At 22.1% G+C, this 18,160-nt stretch overlaps 9 protein-coding genes across 9 annotated transcripts; 4 read left to right on the top strand and 5 right to left on the bottom strand. All coding sequences in view use genetic code 6, as the record gives it.

The window, feature by feature from the left end:
* Nucleotides 1-90: 90 nt before the first annotated feature.
* TTHERM_00865180 (tetraspanin family protein) lies at nucleotides 91-945 on the bottom strand (the record flags this gene model as incomplete). Its single annotated transcript, XM_001026758.1, has 1 exon — nucleotides 91-945. One exon carries the CDS (start codon nucleotides 943-945, stop codon nucleotides 91-93), a length of 855 nt encoding a protein of 284 aa, XP_001026758.1.
* A 663-nt stretch (nucleotides 946-1,608) lies between these two features.
* On the bottom strand, nucleotides 1,609-2,445 carry TTHERM_00865190 (tetraspanin family protein; the record flags this gene model as incomplete). The annotated part of the gene is made up of 1 exon (XM_001026759.2): nucleotides 1,609-2,445. One exon carries the CDS (start codon nucleotides 2,443-2,445, stop codon nucleotides 1,609-1,611), a length of 837 nt encoding a protein of 278 aa, XP_001026759.2.
* A 2,557-nt stretch (nucleotides 2,446-5,002) lies between these two features.
* TTHERM_00865200 (tetraspanin family protein) lies at nucleotides 5,003-5,818 on the bottom strand (the record flags this gene model as incomplete). Its single annotated transcript, XM_001026760.1, has 1 exon — nucleotides 5,003-5,818. The coding sequence occupies one exon, from the start codon at nucleotides 5,816-5,818 to the stop codon at nucleotides 5,003-5,005; it is 816 nt and encodes a 271-aa protein (XP_001026760.1).
* A 1,387-nt stretch (nucleotides 5,819-7,205) lies between these two features.
* On the top strand, nucleotides 7,206-8,375 carry TTHERM_00865210 (alpha/beta hydrolase family protein; the record flags this gene model as incomplete). Its single annotated transcript, XM_001026761.1, has 1 exon — nucleotides 7,206-8,375. One exon carries the CDS (start codon nucleotides 7,206-7,208, stop codon nucleotides 8,373-8,375), a length of 1,170 nt encoding a protein of 389 aa, XP_001026761.1.
* Nucleotides 8,376-8,909: 534 nt separating this feature from the next.
* TTHERM_00865220 (alpha/beta fold hydrolase) lies at nucleotides 8,910-10,082 on the top strand (the record flags this gene model as incomplete). Its single annotated transcript, XM_001026762.3, has 1 exon — nucleotides 8,910-10,082. The coding sequence occupies one exon, from the start codon at nucleotides 8,910-8,912 to the stop codon at nucleotides 10,080-10,082; it is 1,173 nt and encodes a 390-aa protein (XP_001026762.1).
* Nucleotides 10,083-10,489: 407 nt separating this feature from the next.
* TTHERM_00865230 (endo-1,4-beta-xylanase, putative) lies at nucleotides 10,490-13,170 on the top strand (the record flags this gene model as incomplete). Its single annotated transcript, XM_001026763.2, has 4 exons — nucleotides 10,490-10,715; nucleotides 10,785-10,948; nucleotides 11,016-13,084; nucleotides 13,140-13,170. The coding sequence occupies exons 1-4, from the start codon at nucleotides 10,604-10,606 to the stop codon at nucleotides 13,168-13,170; spliced, it is 2,376 nt and encodes a 791-aa protein (XP_001026763.2). The 5' UTR covers nucleotides 10,490-10,603.
* Nucleotides 13,171-13,202: 32 nt separating this feature from the next.
* Nucleotides 13,203-15,944, bottom strand: TTHERM_00865240 (DNA ligase I, ATP-dependent protein). Its single transcript, XM_001026764.2, has 8 exons — nucleotides 15,528-15,944; nucleotides 15,112-15,477; nucleotides 14,783-15,061; nucleotides 14,484-14,732; nucleotides 14,057-14,424; nucleotides 13,631-13,994; nucleotides 13,530-13,568; nucleotides 13,203-13,468 (listed from the first exon to the last, which is right to left on the bottom strand). Exons 1-8 carry the CDS (start codon nucleotides 15,738-15,740, stop codon nucleotides 13,400-13,402), a joined length of 1,947 nt encoding a protein of 648 aa, XP_001026764.2. The 5' UTR covers nucleotides 15,741-15,944; the 3' UTR covers nucleotides 13,203-13,399.
* Nucleotides 15,945-16,175: 231 nt separating this feature from the next.
* On the top strand, nucleotides 16,176-16,532 carry TTHERM_00865250 (peptidyl-prolyl cis-trans isomerase; the record flags this gene model as incomplete). Its single annotated transcript, XM_001026765.3, has 1 exon — nucleotides 16,176-16,532. The coding sequence occupies one exon, from the start codon at nucleotides 16,176-16,178 to the stop codon at nucleotides 16,530-16,532; it is 357 nt and encodes a 118-aa protein (XP_001026765.1).
* Nucleotides 16,533-16,964: 432 nt separating this feature from the next.
* TTHERM_00865260 (hypothetical protein) lies at nucleotides 16,965-18,140 on the bottom strand (the record flags this gene model as incomplete). The annotated part of the gene is made up of 4 exons (XM_001026766.4): nucleotides 16,965-17,485; nucleotides 17,545-17,573; nucleotides 17,839-17,904; nucleotides 17,968-18,140. The coding sequence occupies 4 exons, from the start codon at nucleotides 18,138-18,140 to the stop codon at nucleotides 16,965-16,967; spliced, it is 789 nt and encodes a 262-aa protein (XP_001026766.4).
* Between the last annotated feature and the right edge of the window lie 20 nt (nucleotides 18,141-18,160).

Below are 18,160 nucleotides of genomic sequence, written 5' to 3'. Positions count from 1 at the left end.
AATACACAACATGAATAACATCAATAATATAATTTTACATTTACATTTCATTTTAAATATTTTAATAATTGATAAGAAAGATATATTTGATCATTAAGTATTTATATATTGCATTTCTACATTTTTTCTTATAGAGTTTTCTTTTTGATACCCATAATTTAATTGAGGTTTTTAGAAACACCATAGTACTGAAAATATAAAACTTAGAGCCATTAAAAATGTTACTATTGAAGAACAAATTAGAGTTATGTTATTATTCTTTTCAAAAAATTCAAGAGCTTCCTATTTGCAATCTTTGTTTGGGATACCATCATTTACATTGCTAAACACATAGTAAGAGTTTATTGAACAAAAACCGCTGCAATAAAATGTTTCTTCTAAAGCTTATAGGAAATTGCTGTTTTCATCTTTATCTTGCAAATCAAAAAAATTGAAAGCTTGGCATTCTTGTATTTTTTGTGGATAGAGCTCGTTATTAATATAATTTTTAATACCAAGATTTTAGGCTTGAGCCTTATTTCCCTCAAAATGACATTAACAATCGTTTTAGCAAAGTGTTTAATATGAGACAGCATTTAATTCAGCTAACTCAATTAAAAATGATTATTTAGTACATGAAGTATCATTTTTATAACTATTTATAGAACTTGCAGCAAATATACTTAAAATTAGAATAGCAACTTAGAGCAAAAAGAAAACAAACATTCCAAGATTGTATGCAATTAATAAATAATTTAACTTTTTACAAATTGCTATCATTCCTAAGAGAGCCCATATTATAAGGGCAATACCAAAAAAGATGCCAATTAAAAGTGCTCCAGAAAAGAAACTAAAGTATTCACTCATTTCCATGTACTAAGAAAAGATCACTGAAGAAAAAATTACCCAGAAAATACCAAGCAAAAAGAGTAAATTCGTGCCTATATTCACAAGCTTTTAGATCATTTTTGTTTTAGATTTTTTATTAAATTTAATAATATTTAAATAATTTATTTATTTATTTATTAATTAATTATAAAAAACTTTATTTCCAAAATTAAAAATTTATGCAAGACTTATTTAAATTTTAGAGTAAAATGTTATGTATCAAAAACAAGGATCTATTTATATAATTAAAATAGACACAAAAACTTACTTTGAAAAATGCGTTAATATTTTTTTTAAGAATCCTTTATCTATTTTTAAATTAAAATAACTTAAGAAGAAGAATTATTTATTATTTCTATTGTAATAATTTTAAAAATTATTTTATTTTCTAAAATTAAAAAATATATAAATTATTTATAATTTATATTAAGCTGATTTGTATTTTTCAAATTTTATTTATAAATATCCAATTACAATTCAATAAGGCATAATTAAATTTTAAAATAAATACAAAATAACCATCTCACTTTTTATGTTTCTGATTAAGTCTCAAAAATGTTTCAATTTAAAAAATATATAAAACACTTGTTTGCATTCAAAAAGAAGTAAAATAAAACAAATTATTTTTAAAAATAAAATTTATGAAACTTATAATGAAGCTTTAATTTTAAAAGAATATATTTACACACAATAAATTGAAAATAAAATTTAAATTTTATTAATAATTTCACTAAAGTATTTTCAAGAATTATTTCCATGTAACTCAACATTTTTCTATTAAAAATCATAAACTTGTGATGTCTTGTATAATTAAAGTATTGAAAGAACAAATGCAACAATTATTGCAAAGGTCATAATAGATGAAGCAATTATAAATCTATTGTTATTATTTTCTACAAAGATAATAATTTCATCTTTGCAATCACCACCAGGATATCCATTATTTACATCGCTAAATACATAGTATGAGTTATTTGAGCAAAAACCACTACATTTATATGTTTGTTCAAATGCCTTCAAAATTTCGCTGTTAGAATCTTTGTTTTAAATATCAAAGTTATCGAATACTTTGCATTACTGAACTCTAATAGGTTCAGAGCTAAATAAAGTATAATTTTTAACTCCTAATTCTAAAGGTTTAATACTGTTATTAGAACCATAATAGCACTAGCAATCAGATTGACATAAAGTTTAAGATGATATTTTATTCAGTTCAGAAAATTCAATAAGAATACTTTCAGAAGTGCATTCAGAATCATTTTTATAATCAGGTATTTTATTAGCTAAAATAATAGTTAATACTAAAGCTGTTATTGAAGCTAACAAAAAAATAAAGACTCCTACATTATAGGTGATATACATACAATTCACTTTTTTAGAATTAGCATTAAGGCCTATAATACACCATAATATTAATACACTACCAAATACTATTCCCATAATAAGAATATTTTTGAATTGTTCATAAGCATCAGTTATTTCTATTTATTCGTAGTATATAACAGATGAGAAGATAATCCAGAAAGCACCTACTGCAAAGAGTAAAAAGATGCTAGATTTAAAAAGTTTTTATTCCATTTCAAATATTTTGTGTTTGCTTAAGAGTTTTTTATTATTTTTTATTTTAAATTAAATATTAATTTTAATAATAATAAAATTTAAGATTTTTTATAAAAACAACTTATTTGAATTAGACAAATTTATTAAATAAATTTCAATTAAGTAACAATTGGTGTATATCATTCTTAATTAAATCTAAATTAAAATGTAATAGATAGATAGATTTTAAAATTTAAGTATTCTAATAAATTTATTTTTCAAATATTCATGAAATAAGAGAATACTTGCTTACTTATTATAAAAAAAAGCACAAAATATTTGCTTCATGAAAAACCAAAAGTAAACATTTCTAGTACGATCAAAGAGGGATTATGATTCCTTTACTTTAATATAATATATAATTTTATAAAAATTATTTATATCCATCCCTTAATCTTTTTGATAGCAAAATTTATATTTCAGTTTGAACAAAAAATAAATAAATCTTTTGATAACTTATTTTGTCTATTTTAAATAAATTCATGATATTTGAATGATATAGATTAATAATTTATAATTTGAATATTATAATTAATCAGATTTTATGATAATTATTGAGATAGATTAATCAATTTCGATGGGATATTTTATCGGAATTTTCTAATCTTATTTAAATATATATAATTTTATTTATAAAAATTACGTTTAAGATGCTTTCTTTTCTTAAAAATAAAAATATAAAACAATTTAAATTTTCTTTTTTATGAATAATAAATTAGAGGTAAATTTTTCAACATAAAATTTTACTTTTAAATAATATAATTTATTACAATAATGCTGTCAATTTTATCTTTATTAAATATGTTATTAGGATTTGAAATCACTTTCATTATTTTTTTTTAAACTAAAAAATATGGAAAGCCCAAAACATATTACAAATATGAAAGTTATAACTGAAGATGATATGATTGTTTTGATTGTTTTATCTTCTAAATAATTTATCATTTCATCTTTGCAATCTTTATTTGGAATTCCTTGATTAACATTACTAAATACATAATAAGAGTTTTTTGAGCAAAATCCACTACATTAAAATGTTTCCTCTAAAGATTTTAAAAATTCAGCATTTTAATCTTAATCTTCTAAATTAAAATTTTAAAATACTAAACACTCTTAAACATTAACAGGATCTGATTCTGTTTAACTATAGCTTGTTATTTATTATTAATTAGCCTGTATTTAACTGCCTTCAAAATAACATTAACAACCATCTTGACATAAAGACTAGTAAGAAATATTATTTAACTCAAATAGCCTGATAAATTTAATATTTTAAGAGCAGTCAGTATCATTTTTATATTCTTCTACTTCTTAATAAGAAAGAAGACTTACCACTAAAGTTGATATAGATACTGAAAGAAAAATAAAATACCCAACATTATATGCTCCTAATATATTATTAGATTACTTGAATGTTGCAATCATACCTAATATTGACCATATTGTCAACAAACTGCCAAATGCCATACATATGATCAAAGCAAATTAGAAATAAGTATCAGCATTAGTAATACTAGTATATTTCACATAAGTTAAAGATGCGAATACTATCCAGAAGACTCCTAATAGAAAAAGTAAAGCAGTACTAATATTTTAAAATTTAATTGACATTTCTAAAGTTTATTTAAATTTCTTTTTTTATTAATTTTTTGAAAAATGAATACATTATATTACAAAAAAGTTGATTATTTGTAATTATTAATAAGAGTTATAAATATGATACATTCTAATTTACATTTAAAGAGAATAAATTTTAATGTATTCAAAATTAACCAAAAAATTTTTATTTATTTTTTTGGAATAGATAATTTAGTTTTCCATCAAACTAATAAAGTATAAATCAGGATTGTTCAGTTACACTTACAACTCTCATAAAAGCGTTTGATTATTCATATATTTATTATCTGAGTTAAATCAAAATAAAAAAATCACTTTTTCTATTTTTAATTTATCCATATCTGTTCAAATGATTTTTATAGTTTGATATTCACTTTGTAAAACATCATCACTTTTATATCTTATTTTTATTTGAATTATCAGATTTTTTCTAGATTTTGAAAACCTTTTACAAATTTGACTCTCAATACATTTTTTTTAGAGTAAAAAAATTCTATTTTAATATTTTCTAAAACATTCATCATTACAAAAAATTTCTTCTCTAATCCCAACACTATTCATATAACATTAAATCACTATGTAATAATTTAAATAATTTTAATATTGCTTAATATTCTAATTAAATTTAAATTGGCATTATAAATAAGATAATTTGGGACTAAAGCTTTATGATATTACAAAGAATAATCTAATCAAGATCTTTTTGTCATTTTTCTAACTTTTATAAATGTAAATATAATAAAATATTTATAAATTAACTAGAACGATTAGGTTTTTAATAGAAAATTTATAAACAAACAAAATATAATTAATATAAAATATAATAATTAATAATTTAGTAATAATATAATAATTTAATTATCTTAGTCGATTTTTATTATAATACAAATAATTCAAAAAAGATTAATTTTAGTATGCTTCATTTACTAGAGTACCTAGACTTAAGCAATTCTAGATAAAAAAGAATGTTAAATATAAGAGACACTAATAATAAGACAGTAATAAATGAAGATGAAATTACAATAGCTATTATATTATCTTCAACAAAATTTATTACATGAACTTTACAGTCACCATTAGGTATTCCATCATTTAAGTCACTAAATAAATAATATGAATTTTATGAACAAAATCCACTGCAGCCAAATAATTCTTCTAAAAATTTAAGAACTTCACTATTTTCACTTTGATTTTCAAATTAAAAATCTTCAAAAATTTGGCAATCTTATACTCTAACTGGACTAGAGTCCTTATGGTTAAAATTATTAATTCCTAATTTATCAGCTTCTTCTTAAGTTCCTTTAAAGTTGCATAAACAATCATTTTGGCATAAAGTTAAACTTGATTTATGATTCAGCTATTACAACTATATTAAAATTGACTATTATGTACATTTTTCATCATTTTTATAACTTGGAACTTCATATTAAACTATACAGCTTATTGCTAGAATAGCAATAGATAATAAAAATAACATTATTATTCCTACGTTATACGCAGCTTATATCATAGTATTATTTTTTTAAGCAGCTAAAACTCCAAAAAGAGTCCATAAAATTAGAAAAACTCCTAAGACTATTCCAAATATTAAAATACCAGAGAAAAGGTTATTGGTATAAGTAGTATAAGCATATTATTAATATAAAATAGCTGGATAAATGATAAAGAACAGGCCTACTAACAAAAGTAAAGAATTTGTTATTATTACAGACTTCTTTAAAAGTTTCAAGTTCATTTTGATAGTTTATTAATATTTTTATTTTAGATTTTATATTAGTACTAATTTTTGTAATTTTGTTTATTTTTAGAATTTATTTAATTATAATTGTTATTATAGTTAAATTAACAACTTCAATTTTAGAATAATGCGTTATAATCTTTTTTTGAATAAAGTAACAATTATTGTATGTATTATTTAAAAACTAGATATAGATTCAGAATAGATAAATAATCTAATTAATTAATTAATTACGACTTTTACTAAAAAAATAGAAATAGAACCAAAATTATCTGATATCTATAACCAAAATAAAATTAGGGTTTAATTAGTTAAAATTAAATAGAAATTAATAATAGAATAATAACGAAGAGAATGATATTTTTTAATAGTTACTATGCGATGTGAACTAAAATGTTTTAGGATAAATACATATTTATAAGAGTAGTTAATAAATTTTTTAATTAATATTATTATTATATAGAGCAAGAAATAAAACATGATAAAAACAACTAATTTTTTTTAGATATTAAATTAAATTACAATTAGAAGTAAACATAATTAAATTAAAGATTATGTATAAAACAAAAATTTATTTTCTGATATATTTTTATTTATTAAATGAAGAATAAAACGTTGCAAAAAAAAAAAAATTGCTCTGAATTTTCAAAGTTTAAGTTTGATGGAATCAAGCTTCATTCTTGATTGAATACAAATAAAAATTTTATTTTTAATTTTTTGAAATTTTTAAAATAAATATAGAAGTAAATAAAACTAACTTCATTGTTTTTATGAAAATTTAAATTTCTCATAACATGAAGATTTATTTTATAAATTATTAATAATTTATATTGTGGGTGTTAAAGGTATGAAATATTCGTTTTTAAATTAATATTTGATATTTTTGTACATATTTTAATAAAAACTTAGAATATTATTGGATGAATATTTCTTTTTATAATTAAAATAAATTAATATTTATAATATTAAATAGATAAATGATTGTTTAAAAAATCATATATTCTAATTTAATGCTAAAAGATCCTTTAATTTATTATATTTTTAAGTGTATTATTTAAAAGCATGGTATTAATTTGGATCATTTATTCTAAGAAATTTTTATGTTAAATTACAAATATTTTATACTTTTTAAAAAACTTCAGTCTTTTTATGAGTTTAAAATAAAAAGCCATTTAGAAATTATATTTTAATCAATTTAAATAAAAAAATATCTATTGAATATACTAATTATAACATTAATACTACTTTATTAATAACATTCAATTCAATATGGTAATTCTAAAAAGATATTAATTATATCTTCACTTTACAATTTTTGATTACAGTTATTGAATTATATTAAAAATCATCAAAAAAACAAAAAGTAAATCAAAAATAGATAAAAATGAAATAAAGTTAATTTTAATATAACTACACTAACGACCCTCGAAGCCAAGATGAATAATTAAACCATTCTAAGATTATAGAATATTACAGTAAAAGAAATTTTAAGGCATTTTTGCCTTATGTATAGTAACAGTTACAAAATTAATGTATTGATAAAAGTAATAATATTAAGTTAAATGTTAACACAATGAAGTTTGAAGATGATAGATATGTAAATTATAGAGATAATATTGATTATAGAGATTAATTTGAGTTAAAGAATAAGACTATCATATTTATTACAGGTGTTCCAGGAGGAATTAACTATTATAAAAAAATATAAAATAGTATTGGGTAATAATTTTGTAGAATGATTGATATCTACATTCCAGGGTTTGATAAGAAAGATGAAAGAAGAGGTTAATATTAAGGAGGGATAGATTAGATAGCAAAGCTAATTGATGATTTTATGATTAAAATAGGAATTTAGTCAGCAGTATTTTTAGCACATTCATATGGTGGAATTGTGGTCAAGAATTTCATATACTTTAAACCTCATAAAGTAGAAGGATTTATATAAATCTGTACAGTCCCTATGACCTTATGGGAAGGTCAAAAAAAGCTAGAACAATTAGAACATTAAAAATATAACTTGGATTTTAACAAAATTTCTTATGAAACATTATCTGATGAAAATTTTAGATAACAATTAAAATACAAAATAATTTAAACTAAAGAATCTTTACAGATGCTGTCAGAGTAAGAAAAATTTTAGCTTGGCCCTATAGTGGCCTTTTCTTTTTAAGACATAATTACTATGCTCAAAATACGTTTAAGTGTTTATGGAAAGTATAATGAAATTTTCCATAGGTTTAGATAATTAAATTAAAATATACCCAGGATGATTGCTTATTCTAAAAATGATGTTTTGATATCAGCAAATACAATAGAAGAGGAGATATATCAATATATATTGAGTGAAAATGCTCTTAAAAGAAGAATAACAAAATTAGAATCTCCAGAACCTCATTTAGATCTAAATAATTTCTCTTCAAATTATATTTTTAGATTTGATGACACTACTCATTTCTTATAAAATGAGAAAAGTGAGGAAATAGGAATAATTGCAAAAAATTTTATAAAATAGATTGACTCTACTTAAATTATAAACAATAAACCTAATTTATGAGTCTATGAACACAAAAATATAAATGTTTTTTCTTTTATCTTAGTTTTTTAGTAGCAAAATGTTACAAAAAGACTTTAAATAACTTAAAAATAATAAGAATTTAATTCAAATAAAATTAATTAATAAATATTTTTTTAAGATTTGTTTTTATGCTTCTTATTAAATAAAAACAAATAAATATTATTAAGTTTTGATTTAATTAGCTTAATGTTTTTATTCTTTTTATATTAAATTTGTATTTCAAATTAAATTCCAAATATTTTTTTATGGTGAATGCAGAACATGGTAAAAGGTCATTAAGAACATTCTTAAATGTAAACCATCAAATTACTGATGAATTATGCTTTATTTAAGTTAGGTAAAATAAATGTTAAAATTTAAAGCGCAATCGACGTCACAGAATTATGATTAATTAATACGCTTTATATTTTTAAATTTTTGGTGATTTTAAATATAGAATTCATATCAAAAAATAAATATTAAATAAATCTTTAAAGCAAAATAAAAGATCAACTAAATTGATAAGATTTAAAAATGAGCTAAGATAATAAATACGAGCAATACCTATATGATTAAAGAGATGATGAAACAGTAGATAAGCAGGCTACCATAGTTAAGCAGTACTGTGATAGAAATAGAAAGTAAATATTGCCAGCTATAAATAAATAGCTAAAATATGAATAAGAGAACTATAAGGGTTATAAATCAAATAGTCTTATCCTAAGGATGGATTTTTCTGATGGAAGTTTTGTTTAGTATGCTGATAATGTATCAAGTAACTCAAGTTTTAAGTTTAGCAATAGATGTATTCTTGCTATACCTGGTGTACCAGGTTCTATTAAAGATTTTGCACCAATAGAAAAGCGCTTAGAGCCAAATTTTTGCAGATTTATTCACTTATTTCTACCAGGCTTTGATAACATAGATGAAAGGAGAGGTTAATATGTTGGCACTTTATAAGATGGAGTTAAGATGATTAATGAGTTTTTAAACAAATTAGGAATATAAAAGGTGGTAATTATGATGCATTCTTTAGGTGGTTTTTTCGGTAAATATTTTGCTTGCTGCAATCCTGAAAGAGTTGATGGCCTCATTTAAATTGCTTCTATTCCCTTAACTGAATGGCATGGATGGACATTTATGAGATCTACTTATGAAAATGCTTATTATTTATCAGAAAACGAGTCTTTCTCGTATTATAATAGCGATGAAGCTAGAAAAAAATTATAATAAGGTTCTGCTGAGCTCAAAGCATCTCTAGCTTAATTACCTAAAAACGTATAAAGACAATTTGCTCCAGCTTTGCATTTTTCAACTAGCGATCTCTTTTGTTTAAGAAAAATAACCAGAAGTCTGCCTGGCGGAATAGGAGAAATTTTACATAATTTTAGAAAGCTTGATAGTAGAATCCCAAGACTGATTGCTTACTCGCCAAAAGATGAATTAGCAACAAAAAATTTATACGAGGAAGAGATATATGATTTATTATTTATAAATAATAAAGTTAATTATACAATTAAATAATAACCTTTTAAAGACGTTTAATTGGATCTTTCAAATTTTTAGAGTAACTTTGTTTTTAGAGTAGATGATGGAAGCCATTATCTTCATTTTGAAAAGGCTAATGAACTCTCTGTTTTAATTAGGCATTTTATTGAAACTCTAGATTATATTGAAGTATCTCCTCCATAAAAGCAAAGACTTTGATACAATAGCTCAAATCAAATAAATATTTCATAGTAATTATTTTTTTCAAAAGTGTTTGATATTTTTTTAATAAAAAGTATATCTATCAAAGCAATTTGCGTTTTTCAATGTATTTCAAATAGATTTTAGTTTATTGCTTCAAAAAAAAATAAATTACTTTAATAATTTCTAATTTAATTCAAAAAAATATTTATTAAGATTATTTATTTTTATAAAATTATTTTATGTGATTTGTTAAAAATTTTAATCATTAGTTTTATGAAATTATAATTTTAATCTTCGTTTGTTGGAGAAATTTTTAGAAATCTTAATTTGAGGTAGTTTTAGTGTAAATGGTATTTGATGACTTATAAGATTGAATAATGTTTGCTTTGTATTTTGTATATAATTATTTTTGAGCTATTCATTTATTTAATAAGATTGTTGTTAGAAATAGTTGTTAAAAAAGAATATTTGTTAATAACAGCTAAAAATTATAATTAATTTTAAACAAGTAAAATATTTCTAATATAGATAGATAGATGTCTATATATAGCGGATTCAGTACGAGGAAGCAAGAATATGAATATAATATTTGTGTTGATTAAATTTTATCGCTTCTCTCAACTCGTACTATAAAGCATATTTGTGGAGGTATTGCTTACTTATTCATTTAAATTAGTTATTTATTTTAGCTATTTATTGTCAATCTATAAAAAACAGAAAAAGTCGATGAGGACAAGTTTAGGAAAATCTTTAAAAAGCTTTTTAAAATACTACAAAAAATGGAGGTTCATAAATATTTAAATCCTAAATTTTCGGAAACTTTGTCATCTTTGGGAAGAGTATTGAAGATTAAAATATTAGATCCATTAAAGATATCAGCAGTACAATACATATAAAGAAAAGTGTGTTATTTTAAATTAAATATAATTTGTATAATAAATATTTTAGAAAGATTCAAAGACTGACTTACGAGAGTTTGGAGTTAAATCTACTTAATAGCAACAAAATAATTTAGTGGTTATAAATAACTAATAGTAAGGGGGCAATAATGTAAATAATATTCATCTTATAAACACTACAACAAGATGCAGTAGTGTTAACAAAGATATGCCAAGTAATAGTTTCCATCAAAGACCAATGAGCATGGAAATGAGGAGCAGAGCAACATATAGTAAGAGATACATTCCTTAAAGCTAATAGGGAATTTTACCAATTAAAGAGAATATAAAATACTCAAATTAGCACTAAATATTAATTAACAATGTAATAAATGTTAATAAATAAGAAGAAGATCCTCAATAGAGTAATTTAAATAAACTTTATCAACCTCCTTCGACAGCCAACAATTAAAAATCTTCACAATTCAATATTGTTTCAGAAGAAAAAACTTAAGTAAATACTTCGAATGGTGAGCTCTTTAAAGAAAATAATAATAAAGAAGAAGATTTATTTACCCTTTCATAAGTTACGAATAAGAAATACATTGGATAGGCAGATGAATTAGGGGAGAATAAAGAAAATGTAGCATCTTCTGTTTAAAAATAAGTGTAGAATAGTAAAAAATTAAATTAAAATAGCAAAATAGATGAAAAATAAAGGTGTAAAACTCCACCTTCTCAGCATACTTAATAAAATCATTTACTTAACTTACAAAATCATTCAAAAAATGAAGGCTTAAAGTAAATTTCTTAATATGAAAGTTAAAATAATAGTGAACTTTAAGATTCAGATGGTATAAATAAAAAGATAAAGAAGGGTAGGTATTTAAAATAAAATAACGATAGTTTATAATTAAGAAGAGAGAGTTAAACATAGGCTATCCCTAAAAATTTAGAAATTGGAGTTAATAATTACAATACGCCAAATACGGTAATAACTACTGGAGGAGAATATACCCAAAAAAATTAAATTCCTTAACAAACTAGAAAAAGAAGTTCAAAATCAATAAGAGCTTAACCGAGGCTACCTCTATCTATAAACTAAAATGTCCAAGTTAAAAATTAAAAAGAATCTGATTCGTCTAAAAGCTTATAGTAATACGAGTCTCCTACAAAATAAGATCTCAACTATAATTCGTTTTATGTAGAAACTTCGAGTATTAAAAATTTAAAGAAAAACTTAATTTCACATTAAAATAAACAGCTTAACAATTCTGGTAAAAAATATGCTCATAATTAAATTCATATCCTTTAGGAAATATCAATTAACAATTCATCAACTCAGCCGAATTCTAATGCTAAAAATTTCTAGTTTAATGACATGTATTCGAAGCAAATGTCTTCTAAAAATAAATAAAATCTCAGTCCAAATTCATTTGCATAAAACGTACGTCAATAAAATTTTAAAAATGGAGAATCCAACGATTCATCTTAAAACTCAACTATTCAATAAATAATCTATAATCCAACAGATAAATAATAACAATAACAGCAAAGCAATATTTATTCCTCACAATAATCATCTAAAGAACAAACTATTAATAACGACTCTTCATTTAAAGAGTTTCTTTTTAATAGTTAAAAGTAAGAATAATCCGAGACTTAATTCAGAAATCGTATGTTGGTTTAGAATTTGAACATTCTTAAAGAAGACATAGAAAAATAGTAAATTCAAACCAGATCTTAATCACTTTTGTTATAATAGCAAAATTATTTATTAGAAAACTCTGCTGCAGGTTTAAGTAAGTTAACCCCATAGAATAATACCTTAAAAAATAGAGATGCATAAGATAACACTGAACCTAAAATAATATAACCAACTCATTTATATAACCCATTTTATAAATAACAAAATGCACAATAGTCTCCTAGATTTGAAAATGACACTTTCGGGTTAACAGATAATTAACTATCTTTAACCCCAATAAAATAGCTAGTTAAGAGAAAGAAATCAAAGAAAAAAAGTGGAAGAAATTAAAATGAGAAAAAGAGTTCTTAATCTTTTATAATCTCAACACCTAAAATAACTCCCGCTATTCATAGTAAATATAATTACAACATATCTCCTAAAAATTTAAAGTAAATATTTATTATTTATTCAAAAAATATTTTAATATAAATTTATATTAACTAGTTAAGTCGCTAACAATGAAATCAAATTGTGAATGATTTATTTAATTTAGATTTTAGAAAAATTGTCTGACTGATTCTCGAAATAATGAAAGATAAATAAAATATTTAAACAAAAAAATCTAATGACTCATTTTTGTTTAAAATAAAAAAAAAAAACAAATAATTAAGTAATTTTATATTAAATATTAATTGTAAATATAAAGGTTTTATAAATAAATTCTTTTTGCCATTAATAAACATATCTCATTGATTTATTTATTTTCACTTATCTCCTTCTTCTTCTTCTTCTCCTTTATCTCCATGGTCTCCTTTTTAATCTTTTGAATTATTCTAAAAAATAATGTGAATAAATTTGTTAGGTATTATTTTAACTCAAAAATGAATTAATTACATTTGGTTTTGCTTATTATTTATTGTAGAACTCAATAATCTTTTTTAAATTAAATTAATAGATTTTAATTTTTTTATTTTAATTTAATAATTTAAATATACTTAATATGTTTTTGTTGATTGTTCAGTAGTTTTATCATCTCTTACACGTAAGAATCTTGGGAAACGAAGGGATATTCCATTATCACTATAATTCATTTTTCCTATTGTATAAATAGGAGATGATGAAAGACTATCACTCTCTACTTCCCACACTTCAGCATCTTTTTAAAACCAAACATCAGGCTTAAAAGTTCTATGCACAGAGTATTCTTTAGGTTTTTAACTGCATACTTTTTATTTCAGTCTATCCGTTGAATCTTATAAAAATTGATCAGAAAAACCTGTACCTATCTTACACAAAGCCACATACTCTTTCTTTTTGTCATCATAACAAGCAAGTAGATATGATCCATAGACACCAGATCTTATTTATTTTTATTAAGTTAATTTTTTCTAGAATTATAAAATTAGCTAACTAATTATTACCTCTTGCCTTTTCCATAGTATGCAGCAATAGGAATAACATCAAATGTATCAGCTAAACCTCCTGACAAAACTTGCTTCTTTAATTTTGCCCACTAAGTTCTTCCATTATTATCATAAAATGTATTAGAATCAAGCGATTTAACCATAGCACCTTCTTCTTTTTAATCAATATATTATTTTACTAATTTTTTTAGCTCATCAAAATCTTTTTATATGCTAAGATCAAATATTTTTGATTCAGCGTGATTAACTGGTCCTTCAATAGGAAAATTTTCTTTAATCAAGCTCTTTCTGTAAAGTTATTCCTTGGTATTTTGCTCACATGCATTTAAAAACAGGATATCAAATAAGTAAATCTTTTCAATATTCTAACATTTATTTTAATTAAAAATTTAGACAATTTTTTATATTTAAGGATTAAAATTACATCTTCATCGAAAGCAACTACCTTGTTAGAATCTTATTTCCTTTTTCTATTTTGTTGTTGTTCTTAAAATGATTTAATATTTCCTTTAGAATCTGTTACAACAATCTCTCCATCTAATATGCAATCTTCTACACTGTTATTTTTCTAAAAATATTTTTCTAATTGCTAAACTAGTTATGGATATTTCTCATTTTAGATTTCTAAATTTCTACTAAATAATTTAATTCCTTTCTTTTTACCATAATGAACCTTTTATTTAAAAGTAAAAACATTAACTCTTATTTTATCTTAATATTTACCTAACATCTCTCTCCATCATATTTTAGTTCAAGAGAGACTTTTTTACTTTCGTACTTCTTTAAAAATTTTAAAAGTTCGTCAAAATCGGAAACTGGTTTGGCTAGCATTGGAGGCACAGGAGTTCCTATTTAAATATCGGTATGTAAGGCAGTATTATATCCAAATATTTTATCTTGAACATTTTTAAGCAGTGAATCCAAAGAGTTTTTCTTCTTTTTATTGATATTTGTTAATGCTTTTATAATAGATTTCTCACTTACACCTATCCTTAGGCTTTTCTAAGATATAAATTATTTACTTTTTACATTTAATTTCAACAAAAATTTACAGAAAGGATTCTGATAAAATATTATATTTCAAGTGGATCTTAGATTTTCTTCAAAAAATCTATGATAAGTTCTTGCTTTTCAAGTCTCGAGCGATCACCTTATAAATTCTTCAGTTTTTCAAAAAAGCTCGTAACTTCTAAAATACTTAAATGATTTTTTTCAGTTCGATTATTTCCTTCTTTTTCAAGTTTTTTTTCAAGCATTTCTTTTGCATACAATCCTATATCTCCTTTTTCAAAAAGGAATTTAGTTATATCCTCTTAGGGATATACAACTTTCAATATCTCAACTAAGGAAGAATTAGCTATTTATATTTCTTCACTATCTACTTTGCAGGTTAGTAAGCGTACCATTTAGATAAATAGCTAGTTAATATTTTGAATGTTTAGTTACAATTTTAATTGGTTTTATTTACTTCATTATCTCCTCCTTAAATGTAATCATTCATCAAAGTTTCTATAGCTTCTATTCCAGAATTTCTAGAAGATATTTTGGAGATATCGTCAAACTATTTAGCCAAAAAATAAAAGCTCTAAATAGATTTGGAGTTAAATTGAGTACAAAACTTAGAAAAAATCAAAGATGATAACAAGCTTTACTTGGGTAAATACAATAATTTCTTTATCATCTGTATTAAATTTAGCAATAATTTTAATTCCTACTTTTCTTTTATTGATTCGTCAGATAATCTGTTTTAAAACGAAATTTAGAAAGTTCTGGATATTTTTGATCGATAAGTAAATTAAAAAAACTATGCCCAAATCTAAATTCTAATTATTATAAAATTTAATTTAATTTTAATTAAGTCTTTTTTCAAAAAAAAATATTTTTTATTCAATTTATTATTAAAGTAAAAATAAAATAAAATATGAATTTTTGAAAGTATCCGTTGTTGTTGGCTAAGATTTGTTGCTTTTATTTTTAAGATCAGAAAGTTACAAGAATTAATATTCAAGTAGAGAAAATTTGAAATTAAAAATAAATTAGTCACTGAATTAAAAAAAAATAAATAATCTCTTAAAAATCACTAAATTTAATATTAAAAAAAAGCAAATAATCATAAATGAACTCTTAAACAATCAGAGCTGCTCATATTTTATAAAAGCATAGAGGAAGTCGTAATCCACTTGATAGAGTTAGAAATGTCCAAGTTACTAGAACTTTAGATGAAGCTAAAAAAAATGTAGCAGCTTTCCGTGAATAGATCATGAAATCAGCTGATCCTTAAAAAACTTTTATGGAAATTGCACAAAAGTATTCTGAATGCACATCTGCTAGAAATGGAGGTGACTTGGGAGAGTTTGGTCCTGGTTAAATGCAAGAATCATTTGAATAGGCTGCATATGCTCTTAAAGTCGGAGAGATTTCTAACTTAGTTGAGTCAGACTCTGGTGTTCACATTATTTTAAGATTAGATTGATTTAAAAGTAAAATGTGATAAAATAAACAAATAAAAATAATATGAATCTGATTGATAAAAGAACATAATAATTAATAATATAAATACTTTAAAATTCATATTTTTATAATTAGTTGCATCATCCTTAAACAGTTTAATTGTTTATTCAAAATATTTTTTCATATAATCAGATATTATTTTTTATATTTTAAATAAAAAAATCTGATAATAATTCAAAATACCTTAATTTAAATGATTTTTAATATTACTTTAATAAAATTAATATTTAATATTTTATATATTATTCGGTTGTGTTTACATTTTTATTTGTTAAACATGCAATTAGTTGTATTTTTAGATTATAAATTACTTTGGTAGATAAAAATTAAAAAATTTACTTTCTAATTTAATTAGTATACTTTTATTGTAAAAAATTTAAAATTTAAAATATTCTCAAAACTGAACTGATTCACTCTGCTCTATCAGCTGAGAAAGTCTAAATTCAATAGGTTCAAAATGATATTTGCCTATGATGCAAACAATTTTACTTTAAGGAGGAGACTAAATTAAAGTTTAGTAAATTTTTAAAGCCATATATTCATTTCTTGAATCAATAAAAGTTTTCCTAAAATAAGGAAATCTATTTAAGACAAATTATTTATTATTCATAATTTTTTGAAGCTTTAGCACAAATTAATATTGAAAGAAGAATTCCATTTTAAATTAATCTTTGTTATTTTTCAGAGAATCATTTTAATTAATACTGTTTTTGATTGCAAATTATTAATAAATTTAAGCCATTTAAGACATTGTTAAATCAATAGGAATTATTTTTGAATTTCTAATATTTTAAATGACAAAAGTGAATTCATTTTATTATTTAAGATTAAATTAGTTATCTTAAATAAATTTCAATCTCTGTTAGCATAATTCCAAGCAAAAATAGGCATAGTCTCTACTGTTATTTGTGTACTCTAGTAAATATTTCTTATTAAAAATATTTAAAACAGCTAAAAATTTTATTAAATTAAACCTTATTTTCCTGGTGCGAATGAGCCATACCTACATTAACATAAAAATAACAAGAATTATTGATTTAAATAACAAATAATCATGAGTTTTATAGAAGATAGACTCTCTTTCTTTTAGCAAAAAGAAGGATTCTATTTGTGTTTTAGAAAACATCGATTTAAATAAATAAAAAGACAGTTAAAACTAGTACATTCTAAGAATGTTTGAATATGCCTCTTAAAAAATTTAAAGGCATAATTTATTTTAATTTAAATAAAAAATATCTAAAGTTGAATTAAATTAATTAATTGATTACCCATAAGAATAATAGATTTCTGATGATGAGCTTAAATATTTTTAAATAGAGGAGAATAAAACATTACTAAAATAATTTTTAAGTTAAATTAATAAAATTAAAAAAATGTTAAATTAATTAAAATATTACAAGAGAAATTTATTTTATATTTTTGATAAAGTTCTTTTTTCTAAATGGTTTTCTAGAAAAATAGAAAAATTTGGAGTTTCTTTTTTTTGTTTATCTTTTAGAAAAAATTTTTTTTTTCTTTTTTTCTAAAAATTATATAATTTTGAAGGCGTATTGTGACTATTAAAAATCATAGAATTAAACTGCTTATCAG

The sequence above is a fragment of the Tetrahymena thermophila genome, assembly GCF_000189635.1.
Source record: "Tetrahymena thermophila SB210 genomic scaffold scf_8253984, whole genome shotgun sequence".
In the NCBI taxonomy this organism is placed as follows: domain Eukaryota; phylum Ciliophora; class Oligohymenophorea; order Hymenostomatida; family Tetrahymenidae; genus Tetrahymena; species Tetrahymena thermophila.
The sequence above is the reverse complement of the archived record's forward strand: the minus strand, read 5'-3'. Positions and strand labels throughout refer to the sequence as shown.